Here is a 26,113-nt window from a genome sequence, read left to right on the forward strand (position 1 = left end):
GAATTCACACACTAGACATCGCATGAGTCTACAAAAAATAATCTTACCTTTGTGCTGTTATTGTGTGTGTGTGAGTGTGTGTGTGTTGCTGAGTAATTGTAGTCCCAGAGGACAGTCATAACATGAGGAGCACGAACACACACAGGTGCAAAACTGCTCCGTCATTTAACACGGAGGGGAATTTGAGGCTTTAAACTGCGGCTGTCATGTCACGTCTGAGCAATAATCATCTGTGATATTAATCAGATCCGTTCACTGGAACATATGGGCTCGAGAGAGACGTGAAGCTCATTAATGTCATTTCACATTCAATAATGCTAAATATTTAGGGCTAGGCAAGGTTAAGATCTGTCAAAGTGGCTAAAGATGTTCCTCCTCAGTATTTTTGTCTTGTTTTCCAGAGCAAACATCTGAAGATGCATTTACTGGAGAAGCTAAATGAATGAAATCAAATCTTGTTTTATGAAAAATGCATCAAATGAGGTGAGTCCAGTACAAATTAAGATATGTTTACTCAAAAAGCAAAATGCCTGAAGATATAAAGTCACGGTAACTGTTTTTTTATTATCTAAAATAGGCAGGTTTGTGCTTAAAACAAGAAAAAACATCTGATTAAATAATCGTAATTATTATTTACCTTTAATGCAATTTAATTCACAGAAATTCTGGAGAAAAAAAAACAAAAAAATATTTTTTAGTGACTGAAAAAGTAATCAGTCACTAAAAAATATTCAATTGGAGACTTTTTTTTTTTACAGTGTGCTTAAAGCTAGACAAAATAACTGTCAGTAAGGTAAATAACAATTAAAATTATTTAATCACATGTTTTTTCTTGTTTTAAGCACAAACTTGCCTATTTTTTATTTAAAAAATCAGTTAGCGTGACTTAATATCTTCTGGCATTTTGCTTAAACATATCTTAATTTGTACTGGAAGACTGCGTGAAATCGTGCTTTCTAAAGTGCGGTGTGTGTGTGTGTGTGTGTGTGTGTGTGTGTGTGTGTGTGTGTGTGTGTGTGTGTGTGTGTACTTGCGGTGAACTTTCATGACTGCGAGCTTCACATCTGTTGGAGAATCTGTTGACGCTCCACCCAAAAAAAGGCAAATAATTTCATGTCAAAACTGAACTACACGAGTTATCAAAAGCAAAACTCTCGCCAGCCTCTGAAGCATCCGCCGCCATTACTGCATCATTGAGGATGTCGGGATCGGGGAGTTCCGGGAACGGGAAGCTGCGTCAGTGGCTGATCGAGCAGGTGGATTCTGGGAAATATCCCGGGTTAGTGTGGGAGGACCGCGAGCGGAGCAGCTTCCGTATCCCATGGAAACACGCGGGAAAGCAGGACTACAACCGGGACGAGGACGCGGCGCTCTTCAAGGTGAAGTTACGCGTCATAGGGACATTTAAAAAAGTCACTAATAACAATCATTGCGTTTGCAAGCAGCAAATTATCATTTTGCTAACACTTTAATGTGTTTTATCATTTATTTTTTTTGTCAAATATTTTGATTGTAAAGTGCGTCTGTGCACTTTTTTTTGTGCAATAAATGCCAGTTTTTTTTTTTATATTTTGCATATTAATTTTATAATGCACTGTCTTTCAGACCTATATATATTTATAGTACATTAAATAAAATAAAATAATAATAATAAAAAATAAACAATTAAAAAAATAAAAAAATAAATGAATTGAAATTAAATTAAAATAAAATAAATAATAAAAATTAAATTAAATTAAAATAAATGAAAAGATTAAATTAAATAACAACATAACATAAACTTTTATTAAATTTAATTTAAAAATGTAATTCAAATGAAATTATTTTGATATTTAAATAAAAATATATTTTTGAATTAAATTAAAATTTAATTAAATATATTTAAATAAAAATAAATTAAATAATAACACAACAATATTACATTAAATTAATAATATAACAAAATTAAATACAATTTTATTTTAACATTTGTATTAAATTAATTTAAATTATTTTGAATAAAATAAAAAAATTAATTAATTGAAATTAAATAAAAATAAAACAATAAAATTAAATATACAATTTTATTTTAATAACAACAACAACACAAAATGTAGTCATTTTATTTTAAATTGAATTAATTACATTAAATTATTTTGATATTAAAATTAAATTAAAATGTAAACTAAATAATAACAACATAAAATTGCATTAAATACAATTATTTTGATATTTAAATAAAATTAAAATAAAATTAATTGAAATTAAATAAAAATAAATTAAAAATGTAACTAAATTAGTAGCTAAATGAAATAATATAATAACAAAATAAATAAATCTTTTTTTTATTTAAAAGGAAAAAAAAATATTTATAAAAAGAAATTAAGTTAATTAAAATTAAATTAAAAAAATAATTCAATGAAAAAATATAATTTTATTTAAAAACAAAAAACAAAACAAAAAACAACAACATTAAATTAAATAAAATTTACAATAAAAAAACATAACAATATAACATTAGCACCTAATATAGCCTAACTAACACCTTTAGGGCTGCTGTATATTCATATTCAGTGTGTGTGTGTGCATGTGCGTGTGTTGTACTGGATCAGGCCTGGGCTCTGTTTAAAGGGAAGTATCGTGAGGGAATAGATAAGCCGGATCCACCCACCTGGAAAACTCGTCTAAGGTGTGCGCTGAACAAGAGCAGCGACTTCGAGGAGCTTATGGGCCGGAGCCAGCTGGACGTGTCCGAGCCGTTTAAGGTTTACCGCGTTATTCCTGAGGGAACCAAAAGAGGTAAACACACACGCATAAACACACCTGACGAGTTGGTCTCTATAGGTCCCATAGACACACCCACATAAATATCACATTTAAGGGGTTAGTTCACAAAAAAATGTAAATTATGTCATTAATTCCTCATGTCACCCGTCAGACCTCCGCTCATCTTCACACACAGATGAAGATATTAGTGTTGAAATCCGATGGCTCAGAAAGGCCTTCATTGACACCAATGTCATTTCCTCTCTCAAGACCAATAAAGGCACTAAAGACGTCGTTACAAAGCCCATCTCACTACAGCGGCTCTACAATCATTTATGAAGAGACAAGGATAGTTTCTGTGTGCAAAAAAACTAAATAACGACTTATATAGTGATGGCCGATTTCAAAACAAAGATTCGAACCGTTATGAGTCAGTGAATCGATTCATGATTCGGATCACCAAAGTCACATGATTTCAGCAGTCTGACACACGATCCGAATCATGAATCGATTCACTGAATCATAACGGTTCAAAGCTTTGTTTTGTCCAACGACATTAGGGTAAATTATTATTGACAGAATTTTCATTTTTGGGTGACCCTTTAAATATGATATGAAATAATAATTGAATAATTAATCTTCCAGAATCTTGCAGTAAGTTTTGGAAGTTCGTTTTTCTGGTTTTAAAATTGATAAAATGTGCCCGTAGTTAAAAATTATTAAAAAGAAATTTGACGTGCCTAATAATTCTGCACGCAGTGTACATTTAATTAAAACTCATTTATCTTCCCTTTTAGGACCGAAATCATATGAGAAAGTTTCCACAAGCTCGGGTCACCATAGCTATCCGTTTTATCCGTCATATCAGCCTGTGGAGGGTCAGGTAACACGATTGGAAGCAAGTTTTTCGCATACTACAACTAAATTAAACTCCAAAACTGCCCATGATAACATGAATGAGAGATGAAATGTATGATTCTGCTAACAGGCAGGGCTGCGATCTGTACAGGTGAGTAACTTCCTGTCTGCTGCTGACCGGGGCTGGAGGGACTTCCTGTGTGAGCAGAACTCACTGGCAGACGTCCACTTCAGCCAGAACTTGCGCTGGGACGCTGGTACTAACTCTGTTTGTGTGCTTAGTTGTTTATTAAATATAATGTCATTATTTCTGAGAGAGTGTGTGTGTGTGTGTGTGTGTGTGTGTGTGTGTATCCAGGGTATCAGATAAGTGGATCTTTTTACAACTGTAACACATCTGACTCGCCTCCCTCACCGTTCACCCTGGAGACCAGCATGAGACCAGCAGAGGCCATGGCACTATCAGGTACACACACACCCTAGCAATAGCCTAGAATCCACTTAAAACACTGTAGAAACCACCGTTGGAACACCTTAACAATCACCTAGCAACAGTCTAGCAACTTCCTACAAATTCCCCAGTAACCACTTAGAACATCTTAGCAACACCCTAGCAACTACCTACAAATGCCCTTAGAACATTTTAGCAACACCCTAGCAACTATCTACAAATGCCCTTAGTAACCCCTTAGAACATTTTAGCAACACCCTAGCAACTACCTAAAATGCCCTTAGTAACCCCTTAGAACATCTTAGCAACACACTAGCAACTATCTACAAATGCCCTTAGTAACCCCTTAGAACATCTTAGCAACACCCTAACAACTACCTACAATTTGCAAGTAACCCCTTAGAACATCTTAGCAACACCCAAACAACTACCTACAAATTCCCCAGTAACCCCTTATAACATCTTAGCAACACTCTAGCAACTACCTACAAATGACCCAGTAACCCCTTAGAACATCTTAGCAAACACCCTAACAACTACCTAATGCCCTAGTAACCCCTTAGAACATCTTAGCAACACTCTAGCAACTACCCAATGCCCTAGTAACCCCTTATAACATCTTAGCAACACTCTAGCAACTACCTACAAATGCCCCAGTAACCCCTTAGAACATCTTAGCAACACCCTAACAACTACCTAATGCCCTAGTAACCTCTTATAATATCTTAGCAACACTTAAGCAACTACCTACAAATGCCCCAGTTATGAAAGTTTTTCATTGTAGAGCAACATTTAGGAGGTTTTGTCCAGTTTTGTCCATCTCTGAATCTCTTCCAGACCCGCGCCTGCAGGTGATGGTGTTCAGCGGTGAGACTCTGGTTGCTAACGTCACCGTCACGAGCGCCGAGGGTTGTCGATTGGCTCCTCATGACAATAACTGGAGCTACGGTGGCCCGGGCGGCCCAGAGCTGGTTCCTCTTCCTCCTCAGGCTGAGAGAGGAGCGCTGGAGGGGGGCGTTCTGCTCTGGATGATGCCGGATGGCCTGTACGCCCGGTGCTTCTGCCAGAGCCAGGTCTACTGCGACGGGACACACACAAACCTGAGCACCAAACTCTGCAAACTAGAGAGAGAGCAGACCAGCAAAGTACTGGACACACAACTCTTCCTGACAGGTTAGAACCAAGCAGCAACCTCCCGCGATCTCTCTTGAAGCCGATACGGAAGTAATGTAAACTGCAATTCCTCAACTGGCCACTAGAGCGGCTCCAGAAGGAGCAGAATCTCATTGAGCTCATGTTAATATTCCCAACTTTACAGCAGAAAAAAACATGTTTATAGCCTGAGACAAATTGTGGTTTTGGCCTTTACGGCTAATTTTGCCCTTCATGACGACTGTGAGGGGGGTGCAGTTTTTTATAACTCATTCGTTTATGTTATATAAAGCCTTAAAGTTCTGCATAATTAAGGGCGTGGTTACTTTGAGTGACAGGTGGATAGCCGTTTATCCGCCGTCTATAGTCATTACGTCATCTAAGCTCCGCCCATATCCCGCCTCTTTGCCCATTTTCTGATATCCGGGAGTGAATCGATGGCTCGCTCGCAAGATGGCGACGGCCAGCTCGACCCTACTTAAGCTTCAGAACGGTTTAGCATAATCCTATGGGTGACGTCACAGACACTACGGCATTATTTTTTTACAGTCTATGGTAAGAACCAGCAACAACAACCAGTGTTTCACTCGTTTTGCTCTAAACAGGGGCTTGGAGCAAAAATGCAACTAAATGAGTTTAAAAAAATCTTCCAAAAACCAAGGTATGGTGCAAACTAAAAAATATTTATCAGCAAATATATATAACAAGCACAAGTGCTGTAATCCAGACTATAAGCATGTTTGTAAATGTGATATTGATTTTATACAACAAGTTAATAGGCTATTAGTATTGACTAAAAAAGCCCCAGTAAACACTTAGGGTGCTTTCACACCTACCTTGTTTGGTCCGGATTTTCTGACTTTTCAGTTTGGTACGAACCAAAATTACAGGTGTGAAACCTCCCTCGGACCACGGTCCGGACCAAACTGGACAAAGGTCCGGTTCGTTTCTTGTGTCAAAGCATTTTCTGTATAGTTCGGACTTTCAGACCATTTACAGAAAATTCTGGTGTAGGATTAGTGAAAAAACACAGATTAAACTCACAGCACATGCAGTGATGGAGCCGCAGCATTTTAAACAGAACCGCTTGTGTAGTCATGTCAGCTCGCGTGAACTAAGTGAACTAAACATCTTAGTAACCACCTAGCAACAACCTAGCAACTACCTACAAATGCACCAGTTACCACTTAGATAATCTTAGTAACCACCTAGCAACAGCCTAGCAACTACTGACAAATGCACCAGTTACCACTTAGATCATCTTAGTAAACACCTAGCAACAGCCTAGCAACTACCTACAAACGCACCAGTTACCACTTAGATCATCTTAGCAACCACCTAGCAACAGCCTAGCAACTACCTACAAAGCACCAGTTACCACTTAAATCATCTTAGTAACCACCTAGCAACAGCCTAGCAACTACCTACAAATGCACCAGTTACCACTTAGATAATCTTAGTAACCACCTAGCAACAGCCTAGCAACTACCTACAAATGCACCAGTTACCACTTAGATCATCTTAGTAACCACCTAGCAACAGCCTAGCAACTACCTACAAATGCACCAGTTACCACTTAGATCATCTTAGCAACCACCTAGCAACAGCCTAGCAACTACCTACAAACGCACCAGTTACCACTTAGATCATCTTAGCAACCACCTAGCAACAGCCTAGCAACTACCTACAAACGCACCAGTTACCACTTAGATAATCTTAGTAACCACCTAGCAACAGCCTAGCAACTACCTACAAACGCACCAGTTACCACTTAGATCATCTTAGCAACCACCTAGCAACAGCCTAGCAACTACCTACAAACGCACCAGTTACCACTTAGATCATCTTAGCAACCACCTAGCAACAGCCTAGCAACTACCTACAAATGCACCAGTTACCACTTAGATCATCTTACCAACCACCTAGCAACAGCCTAGCAACTACCTACAAACGCACCAGTTACCACTTAGATCATCTTAGCAACCACCTAGCAACAGCCTAGCAACTACCTACAAACGCACCAGTTACCACTTAGATAATCTTAGTAACCACCTAGCAACAGCCTAGCAACTACCTACAAACGCACCAGTTACCACTTAGATCATCTTAGCAACCACCTAGCAACAGCCTAGCAACTACCTACAAACGCACCAGTTACCACTTAGATCATCTTAGCAACCACCTAGCAACAGCCTAGCAACTACCTACAAACGCACCAGTTACCACTTAGATGATCTTAGCAACCACCTAGCAACAGCCTAGCAACTACCTACAAACGCACCAGTTACCACTTAGATCATCTTAGCAACCACCTAGCAACAGCCTAGCAACTACCTACAAACGCACCAGTTACCACTTAGATAATCTTGGTAACCACCTAGCAACAGCCTAGCAACTACCTACAAACGCACCAGTTACCACTTAGATCATCTTAGCAACCACCTAGCAACAGCCTAGCAACTACCTACAAACGCACCAGTTACCACTTAGATCATCTTAGCAACCACCTAGCAACAGCCTAGCAACTACCTACAAACGCACCAGTTACCACTTAGATCATCTTAGCAGCCACCTAGCAACAGCCTAGCAACTACCTACAAACGCACCAGTTACCACTTAGATCATCTTAGCAACCACCTAGCAACAGCCTAGCAACTACCTACAAATGCACCAGTTACCACTTAGATCATCTTAGCAACCACCTAGCAACAGCCTAGCAACTACCTACAAACGCACCAGTTACCACTTAGATCATCTTAGCAACCACCTAGCAACAGCCTAGCAACTACCTACAAACGCACCAGTTACCACTTAGATCATCTTAGCAACCACCTAGCAACAGCCTAGCAACTACCTACAAACGCACCAGTTACCACTTAGATCATCTTAGCAACCACCTAGCAACAGCCTAGCAACTACCTACAAACGCACCAGTTACCACTTAGATCATCTTAGCAACCACCTAGCAACAGCCTAGCAACTACCTACAAATGCACCAGTTACCACTTAGATCATCTTAGCAACCACCTAGCAACAGCCTAGCAACTACCTACAAACGCACCAGTTACCACTTAGATCATCTTAGCAACCACCTAGCAACAGCCTAGCAACTACCTACAAACGCACCAGTTACCACTTAGATCATCTTAGCAACCACCTAGCAACAGCCTAGCAACTACCTACAAACGCACCAGTTACCACTTAGATCATCTTAGCAACCACCTAGCAACAGCCTAGCAACTACCTACAAACGCACCAGTTACCACTTAGATCATCTTAGCAACCACCTAGCAACAGCCTAGCAACACCTAGCTATTGTGACGTATATTAGAATGAAATTGCGAACAAGAACAAATGTAGGGCGGGGCTTGATTTTATCTGTGGGGAATTGATTGGATGGTCATGGTTTGCTTCATGCAATCAGCGTATTGATTTATGATTCGGATCGCGTGTCAAACTGCTGAAATCGTGACATTGGCGATCCGAATCATGAATCAATACGCTGATTCATAACCGTTCAAATGTTTATTTGAGGATTGAAATATCTTAAACTGTGTGTGAAGATGAGCGGAGGTCTTACGGGTGTGGAACGACATTAGGGGGAGGAGTTAATGACAGACTCATTTTTGGCTGAACTAACCCTTTAATATTCTCTCACTCATTCAGATCTCCAGGGTTATTTCCTGCACACACGTCCTCCTCCACGTTTCCACGTGCAGCTGTTCTTTGAGTGCTGTGACCTCTCCGCAGACAAGAGACCCCTGACAGTTCAGGTAGTGACCTTTGACCTCTCCTCTGGTGCGCAATGTTGAACCGCACATGATATATCGGCTCACTTCTCTTGCCCTACAGGTGGAGCCGCTGTTCGCCAGGCAGCTGATGCTTCTCCTCCAGCAGGGCGGCGTGAATTACATGAGAAGCACCTATGAACTTTCACCTTTGACCCCTGAGCAGGTTTACACCCATCAAGATTTCCCTCCCATCAATGGGCACCAGACTCATGGCAACTTCATACAAGAGTGACCCCGCTGGAGTTACAAAGCATTTCTAGATTTTACTGTAAAATACACACATTTTTAATTGACAGATATTAATAACCTGAAAAATACTTATAGGTTGTTTACTGTTGCTGAGCCATGTAGCAACGTAATGCATTAATACAATCTGTGTCACATTTTACAGGTCCTCTAAAACAAAATACATAATAAATTAGAACTATAATATTATATATAAAACAAATTTAAAAAGGAAAATATATTTCATATACAGTATGTCGCCAAAAGTTTTTGGATGCCTGTCTTTACACACACATGAGCTTCCCATTGTTAACCCGTAGGGTTTAATATGGAGTCGGCTCTCACAGCTTCAGAATGTCTTGGTGAAGCATTAAGAGTTCCTTTAACTGGAACTAAGGGGCCAAGCCCAACCCCTAAAAAACAACCTGCCCTTTAATCCCCCCTCCACCAAACTTTACACTTGGCACAATGCTTTCAGGAAAGTCCAGTTCTCCCGGCAACCGCCAAACCCAGACTCGTCCATGGGATTGTCAGACTGAAGCGTGATTGGTCACTCAGAGAACACGTCTCACTGCTCTAGAGTCCAGTGGCGGCTGCTTTACTCCACTGCATCCCACGCTTTGCATTGCTCTTGGTGATGTAAGGCTTGGATGAGCAGCTCGGCCATGGAAACCCATTCCATGAAGCTCTCTACGCTGTTCTTGAGCTCATCTGAAGGACACAGAAGTTTGGAGGTCTGGAGCTGTTGACTCTGCAGAAAGTTGGTGACTTCTGCGCACTGTGACCCTCAGCATGCGCTGACCCCACTCTGGGATTTTACGTGGCCTTACACTTCGTGGCTGAGTTGCAGTTGTTCCCAATGGCTTCCACTTTGTTATAATCCCACTAACAGTTGAGCGTGGAATATTTAGTAGTGAGGAAATGTCAGGAATGGACTTATTGCACAGGTGTCAGCCTATCACGGCCCCACGCTTGAGTTCACTGAGCTCCTGAGAGCGACCCATTCTTTCACTAATGTGTGTAGAAGCGTCTGCAGGCCGAGAGCTTGATTTATACACCTGTGGACATGAAGGGATTGAACACCTGAACTCAGTGATTTTGAAGGGTGTCCCAATACTTTTGGCAATATAATGTATATTTTTACATTATTCTAAAAAACATTAAGAAATATTTCTGTTGCTGTCTGATTAATAATGTTTATATTTGTGTGCTTTTTGTGTTATTTTCTCAGCTTGCACTGTTTTTATGTTGTAAAAATGTGATTCAAGAGCATCTCAGGGACAAAATCTTTATAAAACAAATGTTTGTTGTTCTGTTATTGTGAGTGAAATATCCACATACTGCTTATTGCAGAGTACGTGAATGACACACCTACAGCACAATAAAAATGTGAAACAATGCAGTGATAAACATTGATAAACATTTCAGTAACACCATAACTTGAAGGGGTACTTCAGCGCTGGGAAGATGAATCTGTATTTAACCCTTGTGTGGTGTTCATATTTGTGTTACTCAGCCAGTGTTCGTGGGTCTGGTGGACCCGCTGCATTTTTGGGTTTTTAATTCAACAAAATCAAAAATGTTATGTTAAAATACTCAACAGATGTTTACTTCATCCCAATTACAAGCAATATAAATAGCATATATGGTTAATACTTTCGCTTTACCTTTGTTAGATCACATTTAAGAATTGCAACCTCGTTTGGGAAACGCAAGGGTAGAAACAAAACTCACTCTTGCACTCTCACACTTACACACAATCTCTCTCTCACACGCACAAACACACACACACACATACACACACACTGGTATATGGTTACTCTCCATAGGCATACTGTTTTTTCTAATGTACAAACTGTATAATCTATCCCCCTACACTAACCCTACCCATAAACCTACCCATCACAGAAAACTTTTGGCATTTTTTGAATTTCAATAGAATGAGGACACAGATAGTGTCATAAACCATGTTAATGTTTTAATATCCATGTCATTATACACATTTGTGTCCTCATAAACCATATACATGAACACACACACACACACACACACACACTAACAGCAGCCCTGACAGGAGGAGGACAGAGTAAAGGTGCACAGGACCAACAATTTCCACACTTTTATGAGCCCTGGGTCCAGTGGACCCGAACATCCTGTGTGTAATATAAATGTGTAGGGGGGTGTACAGTGTGTGGTCATTGAAAATGTGTTCTGATATATATTCCTCACAGAAAATGAGCCAAGGCCAATGAGTCTCAGTTTGAAAAAATAATTAATCATATCATTTTTCTTTCGATAAAAAAGGAAAACGGGTCCAACAGAGCCAAACACCATACAAGGGTTAAACTGGGTCATCATCAATGTAGTAGAAATGTGAAATTATTTTTGAATTTCGTGCCTTCTAGACAGAAAATGTATTTTTGCCTCATGGGGATGAAAGACTACAACTCCCAGAATGCTTCGCTGCCCTGTGAGGCCATTCCCAAAGCCACCTGGATTACTGTGACTGAGAGAAGACACTACAATTAAAAACTGAACGTGTGTGTTCAATATAATGAGTGAGTCTCCGCGCGAGTATCACAGCCAGGGGCGTGGGACTGGGGGGATAAAGGGTACTGAGTAACCAGGGCCCAAGGCAGGGAAGTCCGTTTTCTATACATACACATACATGGTACGGGGGCCCAGCAAGATGGTTTGTACCCAGGGCCCAAAATTTGGTGCTACGCCCCTGATCACAGCACTAACTGCAGGAGTGAGATAAATGAGTTGATGAGCTCTCGTGATGAGAGCTGAGGTAATCGCGGCATACATTCACAACGCGAGTTCAGTCTGGGGCGTTTCAGTTCATGCCTTTGCAAGCTTAACTTTCATAGAAACTAATTTGAGAAGTTAAAAGACTTACATTGCTCACCATAGCTCCGTTTAAATGAGTGCCTGTAGCTGAGCTGAGCTGTGAGTGTGATCTCCATCCCCCATGTGCGGGTTCAAAACATGAAAAAATGTCTCCCCCTGCTGGCTGTAGTCTTTAGCCTTTAGCCAAACATTCCTCCTATGATGCAAATATCATCATTTGAATATACTCCAGGGTTTCTACTGATATAAAGCCATATGCTAATCGCTGAAGTAACCCTTTAAATGAACCAATGTATGTTAAAATGCCTTCACATGCTCTCTGCATGATCGTAAATACGAGCTTCCTAGGTAAAAATTGCACATGAACGCCCTCACATTTCAACATCTTGTAATAACGACTTCAGAAGTGGGAATTATCAAATGTCCAATAGCACGTGAAGACGGCATTAATAAACGCTGTTAAACACATATTGTTCATTTTTGGTTCATGTTAGTTAAAACCCTGTCACAGGTGGGACGCTTGGCGATCTTTTTTGACAGCCTTTTTTTCGTATTCTCTATTTTAGTGAAAATCATAAATTAGGTGTCATTTGAAAGCTTATGAACACAATTCATCCTGTGAAAACCGTTTTGAAATCGAACGTTGCGTTACTATGGACTTGAATTTCTTCTAGCAAGCTCCTCCCCTAGTGGGCGGTGTCATGTTTCATTTTACAACATTTATTTCAACTACTTTATAATCAAAATCTTTTCTAATCTTGACAAAACGCATATCGTCCGTACGGTCAGAGTCTCAAGGTTCCATATTTGGTGACTGTTTTGTGATTGAAGTGATATTTGGACAGGAATTTACCAGAAAATGCATCAAAAAAAACAAAAAAAACAATCAATGAAATGTGGACGACACCTGATGGCTGTTTTCGGTACAGCGCCGAAAACATAATCTCTTGCAAACTTCAATTTTTGTGATACCAACTTCAAATTTGGAACACAAATTGGTTGGACATATGGCTTTGATTTTATAGTAATTTTTTTTGTGTAAAAAATATATTTTATTTAAAATAAAAAATATTTAGTACAGTATTTTTCATTTACACACTGTAAAAAATGATTTAGAGAAAAATGTACCTGGTTGCCTTAAAATTTTGAGTTCATTGAAATAAATTAATACGTTTTTTGAGATTCGACAACCTTTATTAAAATATTATTTAAAGATTTTGTAAGCATATTGGGTAATTGTGTGTTTTATTTCTGATTACGCAGTGAAAACTGTGCTATTTTTATGATTTATCACATTTTTTATGTGGTTTAGCAACAATAATATTTTGAGTTTCTATTTATTAAACAAATGTCCTTCATTATATCAACTCAAATTTTTAATTTCAATAAACTCAAAATTTTAAGGCAACCAGGTTACTCACTTTTTTAAGTTAAACCAACAAAAAAAAAAAACAGTAATTTTTTACAGTGCAGTTAATTTAAACTTCCATTCATATTTTTCATACGTTCATATTTTGAATTGCTTTAACTTGAGCAATAAACCTACCAAACAAAAATCCTAACAGCTCCAGCTCTTCTGGGAAGGCTTTCCTCAAGGTTTAGGAGTGTGTTTATGGGGATTTTTGCCCATTCTTCTAGAAGCTCATTTGTGAGGTCAGGCACTGATGTTGGACGAGAAGGCCTGGCTCTCAGTCTCCGCTCTAATTCATCCCAAAGCTGTTCTATCGGGTTGAGCTCAGGACTCTGAGCAGGCCAGTCGAGTTCCTCCACACCAAACTCCTCATCCATGTCTTTATGGGCCGACGCTTTGTGCACTGGAGCGCAGTCATGCTGGGACAGGAAGGGGCCGTCCACAAACTGATCCCACAAAGTTAGGAGCATGAAATTGCCCAAAATATCTTGGTGAAGCATTAAGAGTTCCTTTCACTGGAACTAAGGGGCCAAGCCCAACCCCTAAAAAACAACCCCTCCACCATAATCCCCCCTCCACCAAACTTTACACTTGGCACAATGCAGTCAGGCGAGTCCCGTTCTCCGGGCAACCCCAGACTTGTCCATGTGATTGTCCGACAGAGAAGCGTGATTGGTCGCTCAGAGAACACGTCTCACTGCTCTAGAGTCCAGTGGCGGCTGCTTTACCAAACCAAGGTTTATATTCCAATGCATTCTTAAATTACAGTCACTTAAGTTTGGATAGGGCATTTTCATGTCGATTCTTAAAGGGACGACAATTAAGCGGTTAATGCATTAAGTTATGTTATTGTAAATTGTTATCATTTCAAACTTTATAGCTTGAAGGTTTGTCCTGTTTCCATTTATGCACACATTAAATATTATAGATTTTAGTATTAAATAATATAAATGTTTGGTCTTACCCTGCCCCTTCAATTAACAAAGCACAAGTCATTTCTTTTTTCATTTATTGCATTTATTTGGTTCACTTTAAAACACAGAAATGCACAATAAATATGACATTCACTGGCTACCATACACAACCACAGTGTTTGAAATCAGAGACACTTTTTAGAGTGAAACACTTGTAAACTTTTTTTTTCCCCTACATGGAGCACGTAATATGGTTTTGGAATGGATACCGTTAGTAAATGCCCACAGATGCTGTCTAGTAGTGAAATGATCTCTGAGATGAACTCCGTCGTGCCACATCATAACAGGAAGTGACATCGCTCAGTCAGTGATTGCATACACAAACCCACAGTGAAGTGGTGAACCTGATTCGCTAAAAACTGAAGCAACTTGGTTACGAGTGAAATAGTGTTCGAAAATAATACTGGCATCTCTTCATTTCAAGTGCTTCCCTTTTAAATGAACAAGAAAAGTCCCTAAAATATCACAAAACAGTAAAACAATCATCACGTAGGAATATGATTATACAATGTCACGTTCAATATAAAAAAACTCAACATACAAAAACCAAACAATATAAAATATCGGACGGAGAACAAGGCAAATAAAATGCTTTGGTCAAAAAAAACCTATTGGTGGTACACATTGGCAGGTCGCGCTCTCGTCAAACATGAACTTAACGCTTCAAATCGCCACCATGTAAACACAATATTTTCAACTTGAGCATCTGACGCAACACGTGGCCATCAAATACGTCTCCGGCTTCTCGAGTATCATACACAGTCCAACGATTTCTCTCCATTCACGTACACATATATGTGTTTATACATTGGTTATATTTCAGCAGGAGAACGTCTCTAGAGGACACACTGCATGCTGGGATGGCTGAGAGTGGAGGCTTCTTGCTCTGTGCTCTAGTCTGAAGCTCAGACCAGGAGAAAGCAAGTGAAACCACACCATTAAGTATGACTGGATTTGCACAAACTGCAGCCTCGTACAGTACGGGATAAAGCGATGCCCAACATTTCTTCACATGTCATGCCGTGAGCTTGGCGAAGCGTGTCTCACAGTGTGTGTATGTGTGTGTGTGTGTAAGCGTGTCTGTCTGCATGCTCCGCTCATTCGAAGGCCCACACCTCGAGGTTCTGGATGGTGAAGTCCTGATTGGAGGACAGTGGCAGGTTATTAAAGGTGGAGCACTTGGAGGTGGTGCCGTGGTAAAGGTCAGCGTCCAGCCACAGGCCCAGACGACCCCTGGAAAGCAGACAATTAAAGGGTTAGTTCACCCAAAAATGTAAAAATTGTGTGATTAATTCCTCCTGTGGTTGGCCAGCCGTCAGACCTCCGCTCATCTTCACACACAGATGAAGATATTAGTGTTGAAATCCGATGGCTCAGAAAGGCCTTCATTGACACCAATGTCATTTCCTCTCTCAAGACCCATAAAGGCACTAAAGACGTCGTTACAAAGCCCATCTCACTACAGCGGCTCTACAATCATTGATGAAGAGGCCAGAATAGAGTTAGTGCGGGAAAACACTAAATAACGACTTATATAGTGATGGCCGATTTCAGAACAAAGATTCAAACCGTTATGAGTCAGTCAAAGTCCAATGGGCTGCGTCCAAAATCTGGAAAATGCCGCCTTCGGAGGGCACATTTGAAGGCAGGAAGGCATCAAGCAATGTCTGAATCTAATAATAGCTTCCCTTCCTGTCTCTTGAGAGACCTTCATCTGATCGAGTTTTGAAGGCAGCATAGATCTATCCTTCACTGCCTTTAATATCCCACAATCCTCTGCTTTCCATTCAAGGACAGTTGAGCTGGGAAAATAGGTGGTGTCCGAAAGTTGCATTTGCTGGTCAGTTTGTGTGTAAATGTATGTTTTTTACCAATATTTTCCAGCCTGACAAGCCGGACCCACATCAAGATGTTTGGTCTGGAAACTCCCCATTGACGGCTCAATCCGAGGGGCGGATAAACGGCTGTCTTTCAAACTCCCTCTGCACGAGATTGGATAGCGCTACACCAACCAGAGCAACGAAGGTGAAGCGGAGCTTGTTGATGATTAAACATTCGCCGTATCCGAACTCATCTTCCCTTCTTAAGAATGACTTCAGTGCCGTTCTTTGTTAGCCTAGAAATCTAGACGCACCCTAGCGGCAGCAAATCTAATCTGCCGCGAGTGTCGTCTGCAACTCTCAATACCCTTCTGAGCTGTTTTCCCCTAACTCTTGTCGGGCCAATCACATCGTGTATAGAGTCGGTGGGCGGGGCGATAATGACGACGGCCGAGTTGCGTTTGTGTGCTTCTAGTAAACACAGAAACTGGCGAACGGCGGTCTTTCGAATCAGCTTTGACCGCGACTCTGGAAGACTTGAGTTAAGCTTTCCTCTGAGAAAAGAACAAAGAACGGCACTGAAGTCATTCTTAAGAAAGGAAGATGTGTTCGGAGTTTAGCCGACCGGATACGGCGAATGTTTAATCTATCAACAAGCTCTGCTTCACCTTCGTTGAAACTCTGGTTGGTTGTAGCGCTATCCAATCTCGTGCAGAGGGAGTTTGAAAGACAACCGTTTATCCGCCCCTCGGATTGAGCTGCCAATGGAGAGTTTCATTGATTCTCCATTGACTGACAAGTCTACAAGTCTAGCCTGACAAGCCAGACCAAACATCTTGATGTGGGTCCGGCTTGTCAGGCTAGTTCTTTGTTCTTTTCTCAGAGAAAAGCTCAACTCCAAGTCTTCTAGAGTCGCGGTCAGAGCTAAATCGAAAGACCGCCGTTCGCCAGTTTCTGTGTTTACTAGAAGCACACAAGCGCATCTCGGCCGTCGTCATTATGGCCCCGCCCACCGACTCTATACACGATGTGATTGGCCCGACGAGAGTTAGGCGAATACAGCTCAGAAGGGTATTGAGAGTTGCTAGACGACACTTTTTGCTGCCGCTAGGGTGCGTCTAGATTTCTAGGCTAAATATTTTCCACTTCTGATGTTATTTAGAGTGAGAAATGACTAATGTAGTAATTAAATATGTGTTTAGTTCTCACCAAAGCTCTCTCTATTTTGCTGTCGATCATTAAACTGTTACACTGCCTCAGAAGTCTGTCTGAAATCAGTTTCGTAAGGTGCCTTTGTGCACAAAAAACTGCTTAGGAAGCCATTGTCTGATAAGGCAGTGATGCAACAAGTCAGCCGACTAGGTTTTCGGATGCAGCCATGATTTCAGCCGTTTGACACACGATCCGAATCATGAATCGATTCACTGATTCATAACGGTTTGAATATTTGTTCTGAAATCGGCCATCACTATATAAGTCGTTATTTAGTGTTTTTGCGCACTAACTCTATTCTGATCTCTTCATAAATGATTGTAGAGCCGCTGTAGTGAGATGGGCTTTGTAACGACGTCTTTAGTGCCTTTATGGGTCTTGAGAGAGGAAATGACATTGGTGTCAATGAAGGCCTTTCTGAGCCATCGGATTTCAACACTAATATCTTCATCTGTGTGTGAAGATGAGCGGAGGTCTGACGGCTGGCCAACCCCAGGAGAAATTAATCACACTATTTACATTTTTGGGTGAACTAACCCTTTAAACATGAGGCTGCGAGACACGCATGTACAGCACGTTATCATGTTTCTGAACTCACCCTCCTCCGCCGATCTGAAGAGAATCCGTGTTTCCTTTCACAAAGTAGGAGTTTTCACCCGTCCAGCGGTACACCTGAAGATAAAGGCAGTTGAGTGTCGTTATTTAAAGACAAAGCATGAATGTCACTTAATGTTTTTTGAAGGCCAGTTTGAATTACTTGAGCAATTTGAAGAGATTCTCAGTTTGAAAGAATTCAGATTTGGTTGCTAGGCAACTGATAAGGGGTTCTGTGTGGCTTCTATGGTGTTGCTATGGACCTCTTGAGAGGTTTCTAGGCTGTTGCAAGATTGTTACTAGGTAGCAGATTGATAATGGTTACTAAGCAGTTGCTAACATTTTCTGAGTAGTTGCAAGGGCATTAGTTAATGGTTGTTATTGTTCTCTGAGTGGTTTCTAGGGTGTTGCTAGGGAGTTGTTAAGGTGTTCTGAGTGTTTTAATGTATTTACAAGGATCTCTGAGCTGTTGCTAGGCTGTTGCAAGATTGTTGCTGAGGAGCGGGTGGGTTACTGGTTACTAAAATTTTCCGAGTCATTGCAACGGCATTGCTTAATGGTTGCTTTTGTTCTCCGAGTGGTTTCTCGGGTGTTGCTAGGGACCTCTGAGAGGTTGCTTGGCTGTTGCAAGATTGTTGTTAGGGAGCTGAGTGATAACTGGTTACCAAGCAGTTGCTAACATTTTCTGAGTGATTGCAAGGGCATTAGTTAATGGTTGCTATTGTTCTCTGAGTGGTTTCTAGGGTGTTGCTATGGAGGAGTTCTTAATGTGTTCTGGGTTTTTGAATTGATTTCTAAAGAGGTTTGAAAGGTTGCTAAACTGTTTCAAGTTTGTTGCTAGGGAACCTTGGTGGGTTGCTGCTTACTAAGAGTTGCTGCGTACAAAATGCTTTGCCTGGTTGCTAGGACATTTTTTAAAAGGTGGTCGCTGGGTTGTTGTTATGCAGTTCCTTAGGTGTTTTGGGTTTTTGAACTTAGGGGAGCTCTGAGAGGATGTTAGGAAGCTCTGATAAGTTTCTTAGTACTAACTGGTTGCTAGGGCATTACTTACCATTTCCAGACTGTTGCTAGGCAAGATGATTGCTCATGTGTTCTGATTGGTTGCCAGAACATTGCTCAGCAGTTGCTGAGATGTTCTGGGTGGTTGTTAAGGCATTGCTATGTGGTTGCCAATGTTCTCTGAGTGGTTTCTAGGGTGTTGCTAGGCAGCTCCGTAAGGTGTTCTGTGTGGTTGCCAGGACATTGCCAAACAGTTGCTAAGATGTTATCAGTGGTAGCTAAGGCATTGCTATGTGGTTGCTAATGTTCCTAGATGTGGTTTCTATGGTGTTACTAGGCAGTTACTAAGGTGTTCTGGGTTGCCTGGCAGTTTTTAAAGGTGTTCTGGTTGTTTGCCAGGACATTGCCAAACAGTTGCCAAGATGTTCTCAGTGGTAGCCAAGGTTCCTGAGTTATTTCTAGGGTGTTGCTAGGCAGCTGCTAGGATGTTTTGAATGGTTTCTAAGGCATTGCTATGTGGTTTATAATGTTCCTGGGTGGTTTCTAAGGTGTTGCTAGGCAGCTGCTAGGATGTTTTGAATGGTTTCTAAGGCATTGCTATGTGGTTGATAATGTTCCTGGGTGGTTTCTAAGGTGTTGCTAGGCAGCTGCTAAGGTGTTCTGGGTGATTGCAAGGACATTGCCCAGCAGCTGCTAGGATATTTTGAATGGTTTCTAAGGCGTTGCTAAGTGGCGCTTACAAGGACATTTTCCCTTAAAAATCCATGTAGGAACACACCTTGATCTCCGGGCAGAAGCTGTAGAGGAAGGTCTCTCCCGTCCCATAACAATGCTCACTCACTCGGAAAGGGTGAGTGGAAAACGCTCCAAAAATCTGCAGGAGAAAACAACGGGTTTTTCAACAAGACACCATTTTAATAATAATAATAATTCATAACAATTATATAACCCTTTTCTAGGCACTCAAAGCACTTTACATAGAAGGGGGGAATCTCCTCAGCCACCCCATTGTGCAGCACCACCTGGATGATGCGACGGCAGCCATATTGCGCCAGAACGCTCACCACACACCAGCTGATTGGTGGAGAGGAGACCGAGTGATGAAGCCAATCAGGATATGGGGATTATTAGGAGGCTATGATGGACAGGGGCCAATGGGCAAATTTGGCCAGGATGCCGGGGTTACACCCCTACTCTTTTTCCGAAGGACATCCTGGGATTTTTAACGACCACAGAGAGTCAGGACCTCGGTTTAACGTCTCATCCGAAAGACGGTGCTCATTGACAGTGTAGTGTCCCCATCACTATACTGGGGTGTTAGGACCCACACAGACCACAGGGTGAGCGCCCCCTGCTGGCCTCACTAACACCATCACTATACTGGGGTCTTAGGACCCACACAGACCACAGGGCGAGCGCCCCCTGCTGGCATCACTAATACCTCTACCAGCAGCTAGGTCTCCCATCCAGGTACTGACCAGGCTCAGCCCTGCTTAGCCTCAGTGGGAAACCAGTCTTGGGCTACAGGGTGATATGGCTGCTGGTTTTTCACCGGCTTTACACCGACAACGGTCACAGAAGTGTGTACCTGGTTGTCCATGTCTTTGATGACCATCAGCACAGGAGAATCCAGCTCCATCAGGTTCCTGTACAGGGTTTTCAGGCTGGTTCCATGCACGACTGTACTGTAGACCAGACGCCAGGGATAACCCTGAACACGTGCCGGCAAACGAGTGGACAACTGCAGAGAAGAGCATCAAACTAGGTCACAATGATCACCACTTTTCATGACCCCAAAAAAATCCCAATGGATCGTTCATGAGTCTGTAGTTGAAATAGCAAATAAAGGAGACCTTCTCAATGTGTGTGTCCTCCAGGAGCGCGCTGGGGTCCAACAGCACAGGAAGATGATCTAGATGTTCCTCGTCCTCAAAGCTGAAGCTCTGGCGTCTCATGGCCTCATTAATCGTGATGATCTAGAAAACAAACACGTTTCCGGAGGTAAATAAACTGAATTCTCCTATTCATTGTAATGTTTTATACTACAGGGTTGAATACTCGAATCCGATTAGTTCACGAATGTTCTAAAGCAGTGCTTCTCAAACTTTTTTGGTCACGCCCCCCTTTGAACCTATGAATTTTTTTAAAATATTTTTTTATGTAAACGAAAAGAGGCAGGGTTGTGTTTTATATTTCGTTTGTTATAAATATATGCAGTGAAGATAATCAATATGTGTTGCCTGAACCACATTCGTGTGGCTATTAATGTTTGTTAATTAAATGAAAAGAGGCAGATTGGTGTTTTATGACATTTTGTTTTATTGTAGCCTAAAATATATAGAGTGAGAGCGGACTTGTGTCCTCCCGTCTTCGGGAACTCGTTCTCTCGAGTTGAACTTGAACGCGAGACAGGCGGAAGTAGCGCTGAGAGTGGCCGTCATCCAGACGCAGCTCCTGAAGCGCCTTGAATGTGCGTCTTTTCAGCTTCAAACGCTCTTTTTATACGCGCGTCCAATTCGCTGTGGACGTGCGAGTGGATTTAAAATGTTCAAGCATCCAATAGAGGTGAATTTGACGCTCTATTCGCATTCGGTGTGAACGCAGCCTCTCCTCCTCGCCAACCACATTAACACTGAGAACAAGATATGCCTCATATTTTCTGCATTTAGCTTTGAATGAGCAGCACCTGCCTGGGATGTCTGAGAGACATGTCTGTCTACTGCTTTCTCTTGCCTTTTATAAACCGATCAATCTTACATGCGACGTCAGTTAACTTGGCTTTTTTTTTTAGTAACTAATTAAACCCAACACTGTCCCAGAGAACGATCTACTCGGTAACCATCTGTTCATTACCCCTAGGTACATTTTTCACCGGAGTTGTCCTTTAAGGACTTGAAATACAACGCCTGAGCAATGTTGAGCGACCCGAGTATAAGTGGAATAATTGAGGCTTGTGTTTTATTTTCTAAATTATCTTCTATCCCTTGCTGCATGTGTTGCTCACCTCCCAGCTGCGAGGAACCGGGTCACTAAAGAAGTTGTCGATCATGGTGAGCTCATCTTTCTCCACGACCACGAATCCCTGCTCCTGAGCGTCCTTACCGTAAGCATCTGGAGACCACTGGATGAAGAACGAGTACAGGTGGTCCACTCTAAAGGAGGAAGGTTTGGTTAGGAGCACACTCAGGGATACACTGTGCAAGCTTTCACTCGCATTTGCAACTAAACATAGAAGATGTGTGTGAAGTGTAAAATGATTTAGAAGCGTGTGTGTGAGAAAGTCCTAAAAAAGTAAGTTTTACGACGTTTCAGGTTATAAAAGTCTTAAAGGGACAGTTCACCCAAAAATGAGCCTGTGATGTTTATCTGCTGACCCCCAGGGCATCCAACATGTAGGTGTGTTTGTTTCTTCAGGAGAACACAAATGAAGATTTTTAACTCAACCAAGGTCAATATTTACAATCCGTCGTAGTTTACGAGATTCACTTCTGACGTTGCCGTAAAGTGCGTAAATATTGTGCTTTCTTACCGGAAGTGACGTGCGTTCCAGGCTGTTGGATATAGCGTTGTATTTGAGGTAAAAAATTATATAAATACGGCTCGATTTCTCACACAAACGGATCGTTTTATGTCTTAAGATATCAGTGTGTCGTCATGAGCCACAGGGCTCTGTGTGCGTGTTGTCTAAGCATGTTTGTTTTGCTCTCATATAATTGTTACCCATTCACATCATTATATGACCGACACACAGCAACGGCTGAGTTAAAAATCTTCATTTGTGTTCTCCTGAAGAAACAAACACACCTACATGTTGGTCAGCAGATAAACATCACAGGCTCATTTTTGGGTGAACTATCCCTTTAAATATCTTAAACGGCATGATAAACTTTTACTGAGTGAATACATTAAAACATCATATAAATGTTATATTCATTGTATTATAAATAAAATATCTAAGTAACAGTTACGTCATTACCCATTTCAAGGCTTTTCCAGAACAAAATAATTAAAGCATTATACACAATATATCAGCTATATATAGGGGTAATAGCAGGGTTATTCTATTTGTATGCATATTGCACACACAGTACCGGTCAAAAGTTTGGAAACATTACATTTTTAAGTTTCTTCGCTCATCAAGGCTACATTTATGTGATCAAAAATACAGTAAAAATTATGAAATATTCCTCCAGTGTAGATCATCTGTTCTCTATGTGAATATATAGTAAAGTGTGATTTATTCCTGTGATCAAAGCTGAATTTATCATCATTACTCCAGTCTTCAGTGTCACATGATCCTGTTTTCACAAAAATATAAAGCAGCACAACTGTTTTCAGTATTGATAATAATAATAATAATAATAATGTTATCTAATTATGAAATATAGTTGAAGAAATGCAAGGAAAAAAATCATACCTCTCTTGAGGCACAGCAAACCAATACTCCGGCTGCCGCCCCCTGCCAATCAATGAGTGGGCGGGGCTAGACGTCCGGCCAGTGACAAAGGACTTCCTCATTGGCTTCCCCACCTTAAAGCAGAGGAACATGGGCGGAGCTTTGCTCTTTTCTTCGTTGAACAGCAGCATGTCTGAAAATCAGATCAGATATCAGCTAAACTGATCTGCACCAGTTAAAGGGGTGTTTGCACTTGTTTAACTTTAGTTAGTGTGTAATGTCGCTGCTTGAGCATAAACAGTATCTGCAAAGTTACAGCGCTGAAAGTTCAATGCAAACGGAGATATTGTCTTTTAAAGTTACGGCAGTTTATTGCCTACAAAAATGGTCGGTTTGGACTACAACGAGCTTCTTCCTGGGTTGGTGACATCATAAACCCTCGCTAGTCTCTGCAGATGTGACTTCTGCCCGTAATGGGAAGGGGCGTGGCCTTAACCTGCGCTTGGCACTTCAGCCAATAAAAATACAGGAAACTACATTTGGCCATCTGACCAATCTAAGACCATTGCGTTTTTCAGAGGGAGGGGCTTCATAGAAGCAGGAAGCAAACGAGCCGTTCAAAGGACAGACAGCGGTGTGGAATAAAGGGAGAATAGAAGAAAAATACGGCGTTTTTAGAAGAAAAAAAAGAAGTATTAAGGCATGTTATACTGCGCCCCATAAACACAACCAAGCCTAGAAAAAAAACACGGAAAAACCGCTTTAAGAGACATCGGTCGTCACGAGCATCATGTTGATTTAGGGCCATGTGGGATCTTACGCAAGTGTTCAACCTTTGCTAAGAGAACACACTTAGGCTGCATTTACACTGCAGGTCTTGATGCACAATTCCGATTTGGTGACTATATCTGATTTTTTTTGACGACCCGGTTACATCATCTTTTAAAAGCGACCCGTATCCGATATTTGCATTTACACCAGAGGTGGACAAACTACACAACTCTATTACTGGAGTAAAAGTAAAAGCACTGCTGGTCAAATATTACTCCGCTACAAGTGAAAGTTGTAAAAACAGATTTTTACTGAAGTAAAAGTACAGAAGTATTTGTTTTCAAAAGTACTTAAGTATAAAAAGTAAAATTCCTGTTTTATGCCAATGCATTATTTTATTATAGTTGTATAAATGCACATCATGGTTTAAGCCAGTCAGTGACGCTCCATCTGACACACTAGCATACGACTAACTTAAACTCATTTAAATACTTGTAGAAAAGTTACAAAGCTGCCGTCACTTTAAGGCCGAATGCACAGATCCAATACACTGATACACATCTGATATTCTCCCAACTTTTACACTTCTCTTTCTCCCAGACGTTTATATTTTTTATGTTTAATAAGACATGCATCAAGTGTGTGCCAAGTAAACCAATCTTGATTTTTTTTTTTCACTGAAACACTTTCAAAGTATGCCTACGGGTGCACACACTGTGCCTAAGAACCGTCTTCTTCCATTTTGCTATGAACTGATCAGTGTTCAAAAAAAGTTGGGAAAATGTATATGACCCTATAAGAGTGATTCCTGACAGACTGTCTGAAACAACAACAAAACACCTTTTAAAGAAGGAAAAAATCATCCGCTGACTTTCAAAGCTGCGACAGAAACGACTTTCGACTTCGAGGACCTTGATAGAAAAGTAGTGGAGTAAAAAGGACGATATTTGTCTTTCAGATGGAGTGAAGTTAAACTCAGAAGTTTTCAGAAAAAATAATACTCCAGTAAAGTACAGATACTCAAAAAGTGTCCTTAAATCCAGTACCTGAGTTAAAGTAGCCCAATTCTGCAGGAAAACCGCGTGTCCTCATTCACCTCCGTCTCTTCTCTCATTGACGTAGGACTCGCAATATCCGATTTTACCGCTTACATGGCAGACGCAAGTGCACGTATCCGATTCAAATCGTATTTATTCCCACATGTGAGTGAGGCCTGAATCCGATCTGAGGATATCGGAATCCATGCGTTTGTTTTTACTCCTTACACGTTCACATCAAATCCCATCTGTGCCACATGAGAGGAAAAAAATCTGAATTGGGTCACTTGAACCATGCAGTGTAAATGAGGCCTTAGTCAAAACACACAAGCTCTGCTCTAAAACTACCTGTAGACCGCATTTTAAAACCGTTTCAAAACATAAGCTGCTCCGAAAGGCGTTTACATTATGCACCGTGATGACAGTTACTCTAGCCCCTTTCCCACTGCGATTCCGGCAAATACACGGATAATGCGACCCGGCATTTGTTCCCGGGCCGCTAGATTTGGCCCATTCTCACTGCCAGTGAAATACCGTAATATGTGCGCTTTCACACACAACCCGTAACGGTCCCGGGTCGAGTTGACGCGTGACATCCTGATGTGACGTATAACGGCGAGCGATCTCCACTTCAGCGCGGATAGTAAGGAGCTCCGTGGTCTCGACTTGTGTCCAGTTTGCGCTCATTTCTGCTTGTTTAATTTGAGTTTCTCTTGTATACGAACACTCTCTGCGTTTAAAACACGGACGAGCTCTTCTGGCACTGCAGGGTTGTGTTATTGAAAAAACAAGCTCTAGGAGTCGCACGATAACTACGTACACGT

The 26,113-nt window shown here is 41.1% G+C and overlaps 2 protein-coding genes across 6 annotated transcripts in view; one reads left to right on the forward strand and one right to left on the reverse strand.

The window, feature by feature from the left end:
- Positions 1-863: 863 nt before the first annotated feature.
- On the forward strand, positions 864-10,583 carry irf4l (interferon regulatory factor 4 like). 3 transcript variants are annotated; one of them, XM_067418763.1, is made up of 8 exons: positions 864-1,379; positions 2,592-2,778; positions 3,543-3,647; positions 3,738-3,860; positions 3,962-4,069; positions 4,892-5,227; positions 8,873-8,979; positions 9,059-10,583. In XM_067418763.1, the coding sequence occupies exons 1-8, from the start codon at positions 1,200-1,202 to the stop codon at positions 9,227-9,229; spliced, it is 1,317 nt and encodes a 438-aa protein (XP_067274864.1). In that variant the 5' UTR covers positions 864-1,199; the 3' UTR covers positions 9,230-10,583. The 3 variants fall into 3 exon arrangements, with proteins under 3 accessions (XP_067274864.1, XP_067274865.1, XP_067274866.1); XM_067418764.1 differs by having other exon boundaries at positions 3,543-3,628; positions 3,734-3,860; XM_067418765.1 differs by having other exon boundaries at positions 3,543-3,628; positions 3,755-3,860.
- A 3,895-nt stretch (positions 10,584-14,478) lies between these two features.
- ncoa7b (nuclear receptor coactivator 7b) overlaps positions 14,479-26,113 on the reverse strand; it is a 34,111-nt gene continuing 22,476 nt past the window's right edge. For all 3 annotated transcript variants that reach the window (XM_067418306.1, XM_067418304.1, XM_067418305.1), the window contains exons 10-16: positions 23,503-23,674; positions 22,090-22,237; positions 20,939-21,061; positions 20,674-20,826; positions 19,864-19,959; positions 18,091-18,164; positions 14,479-15,693 (exon numbers count right to left, since the gene is read on the reverse strand). In XM_067418306.1, the coding sequence (XP_067274407.1) occupies positions 15,558-15,693; positions 18,091-18,164; positions 19,864-19,959; positions 20,674-20,826; positions 20,939-21,061; positions 22,090-22,237; positions 23,503-23,674 (902 nt within the window). In that variant the 3' untranslated portion in view covers positions 14,479-15,557. The remainder of the gene's footprint in view (positions 15,694-18,090; positions 18,165-19,863; positions 19,960-20,673; positions 20,827-20,938; positions 21,062-22,089; positions 22,238-23,502; positions 23,675-26,113) is intronic.

The sequence above is a fragment of the Pseudorasbora parva genome, chromosome 15 (assembly GCF_024679245.1).
Source record: "Pseudorasbora parva isolate DD20220531a chromosome 15, ASM2467924v1, whole genome shotgun sequence".
In the NCBI taxonomy this organism is placed as follows: domain Eukaryota; kingdom Metazoa; phylum Chordata; class Actinopteri; order Cypriniformes; family Gobionidae; genus Pseudorasbora; species Pseudorasbora parva.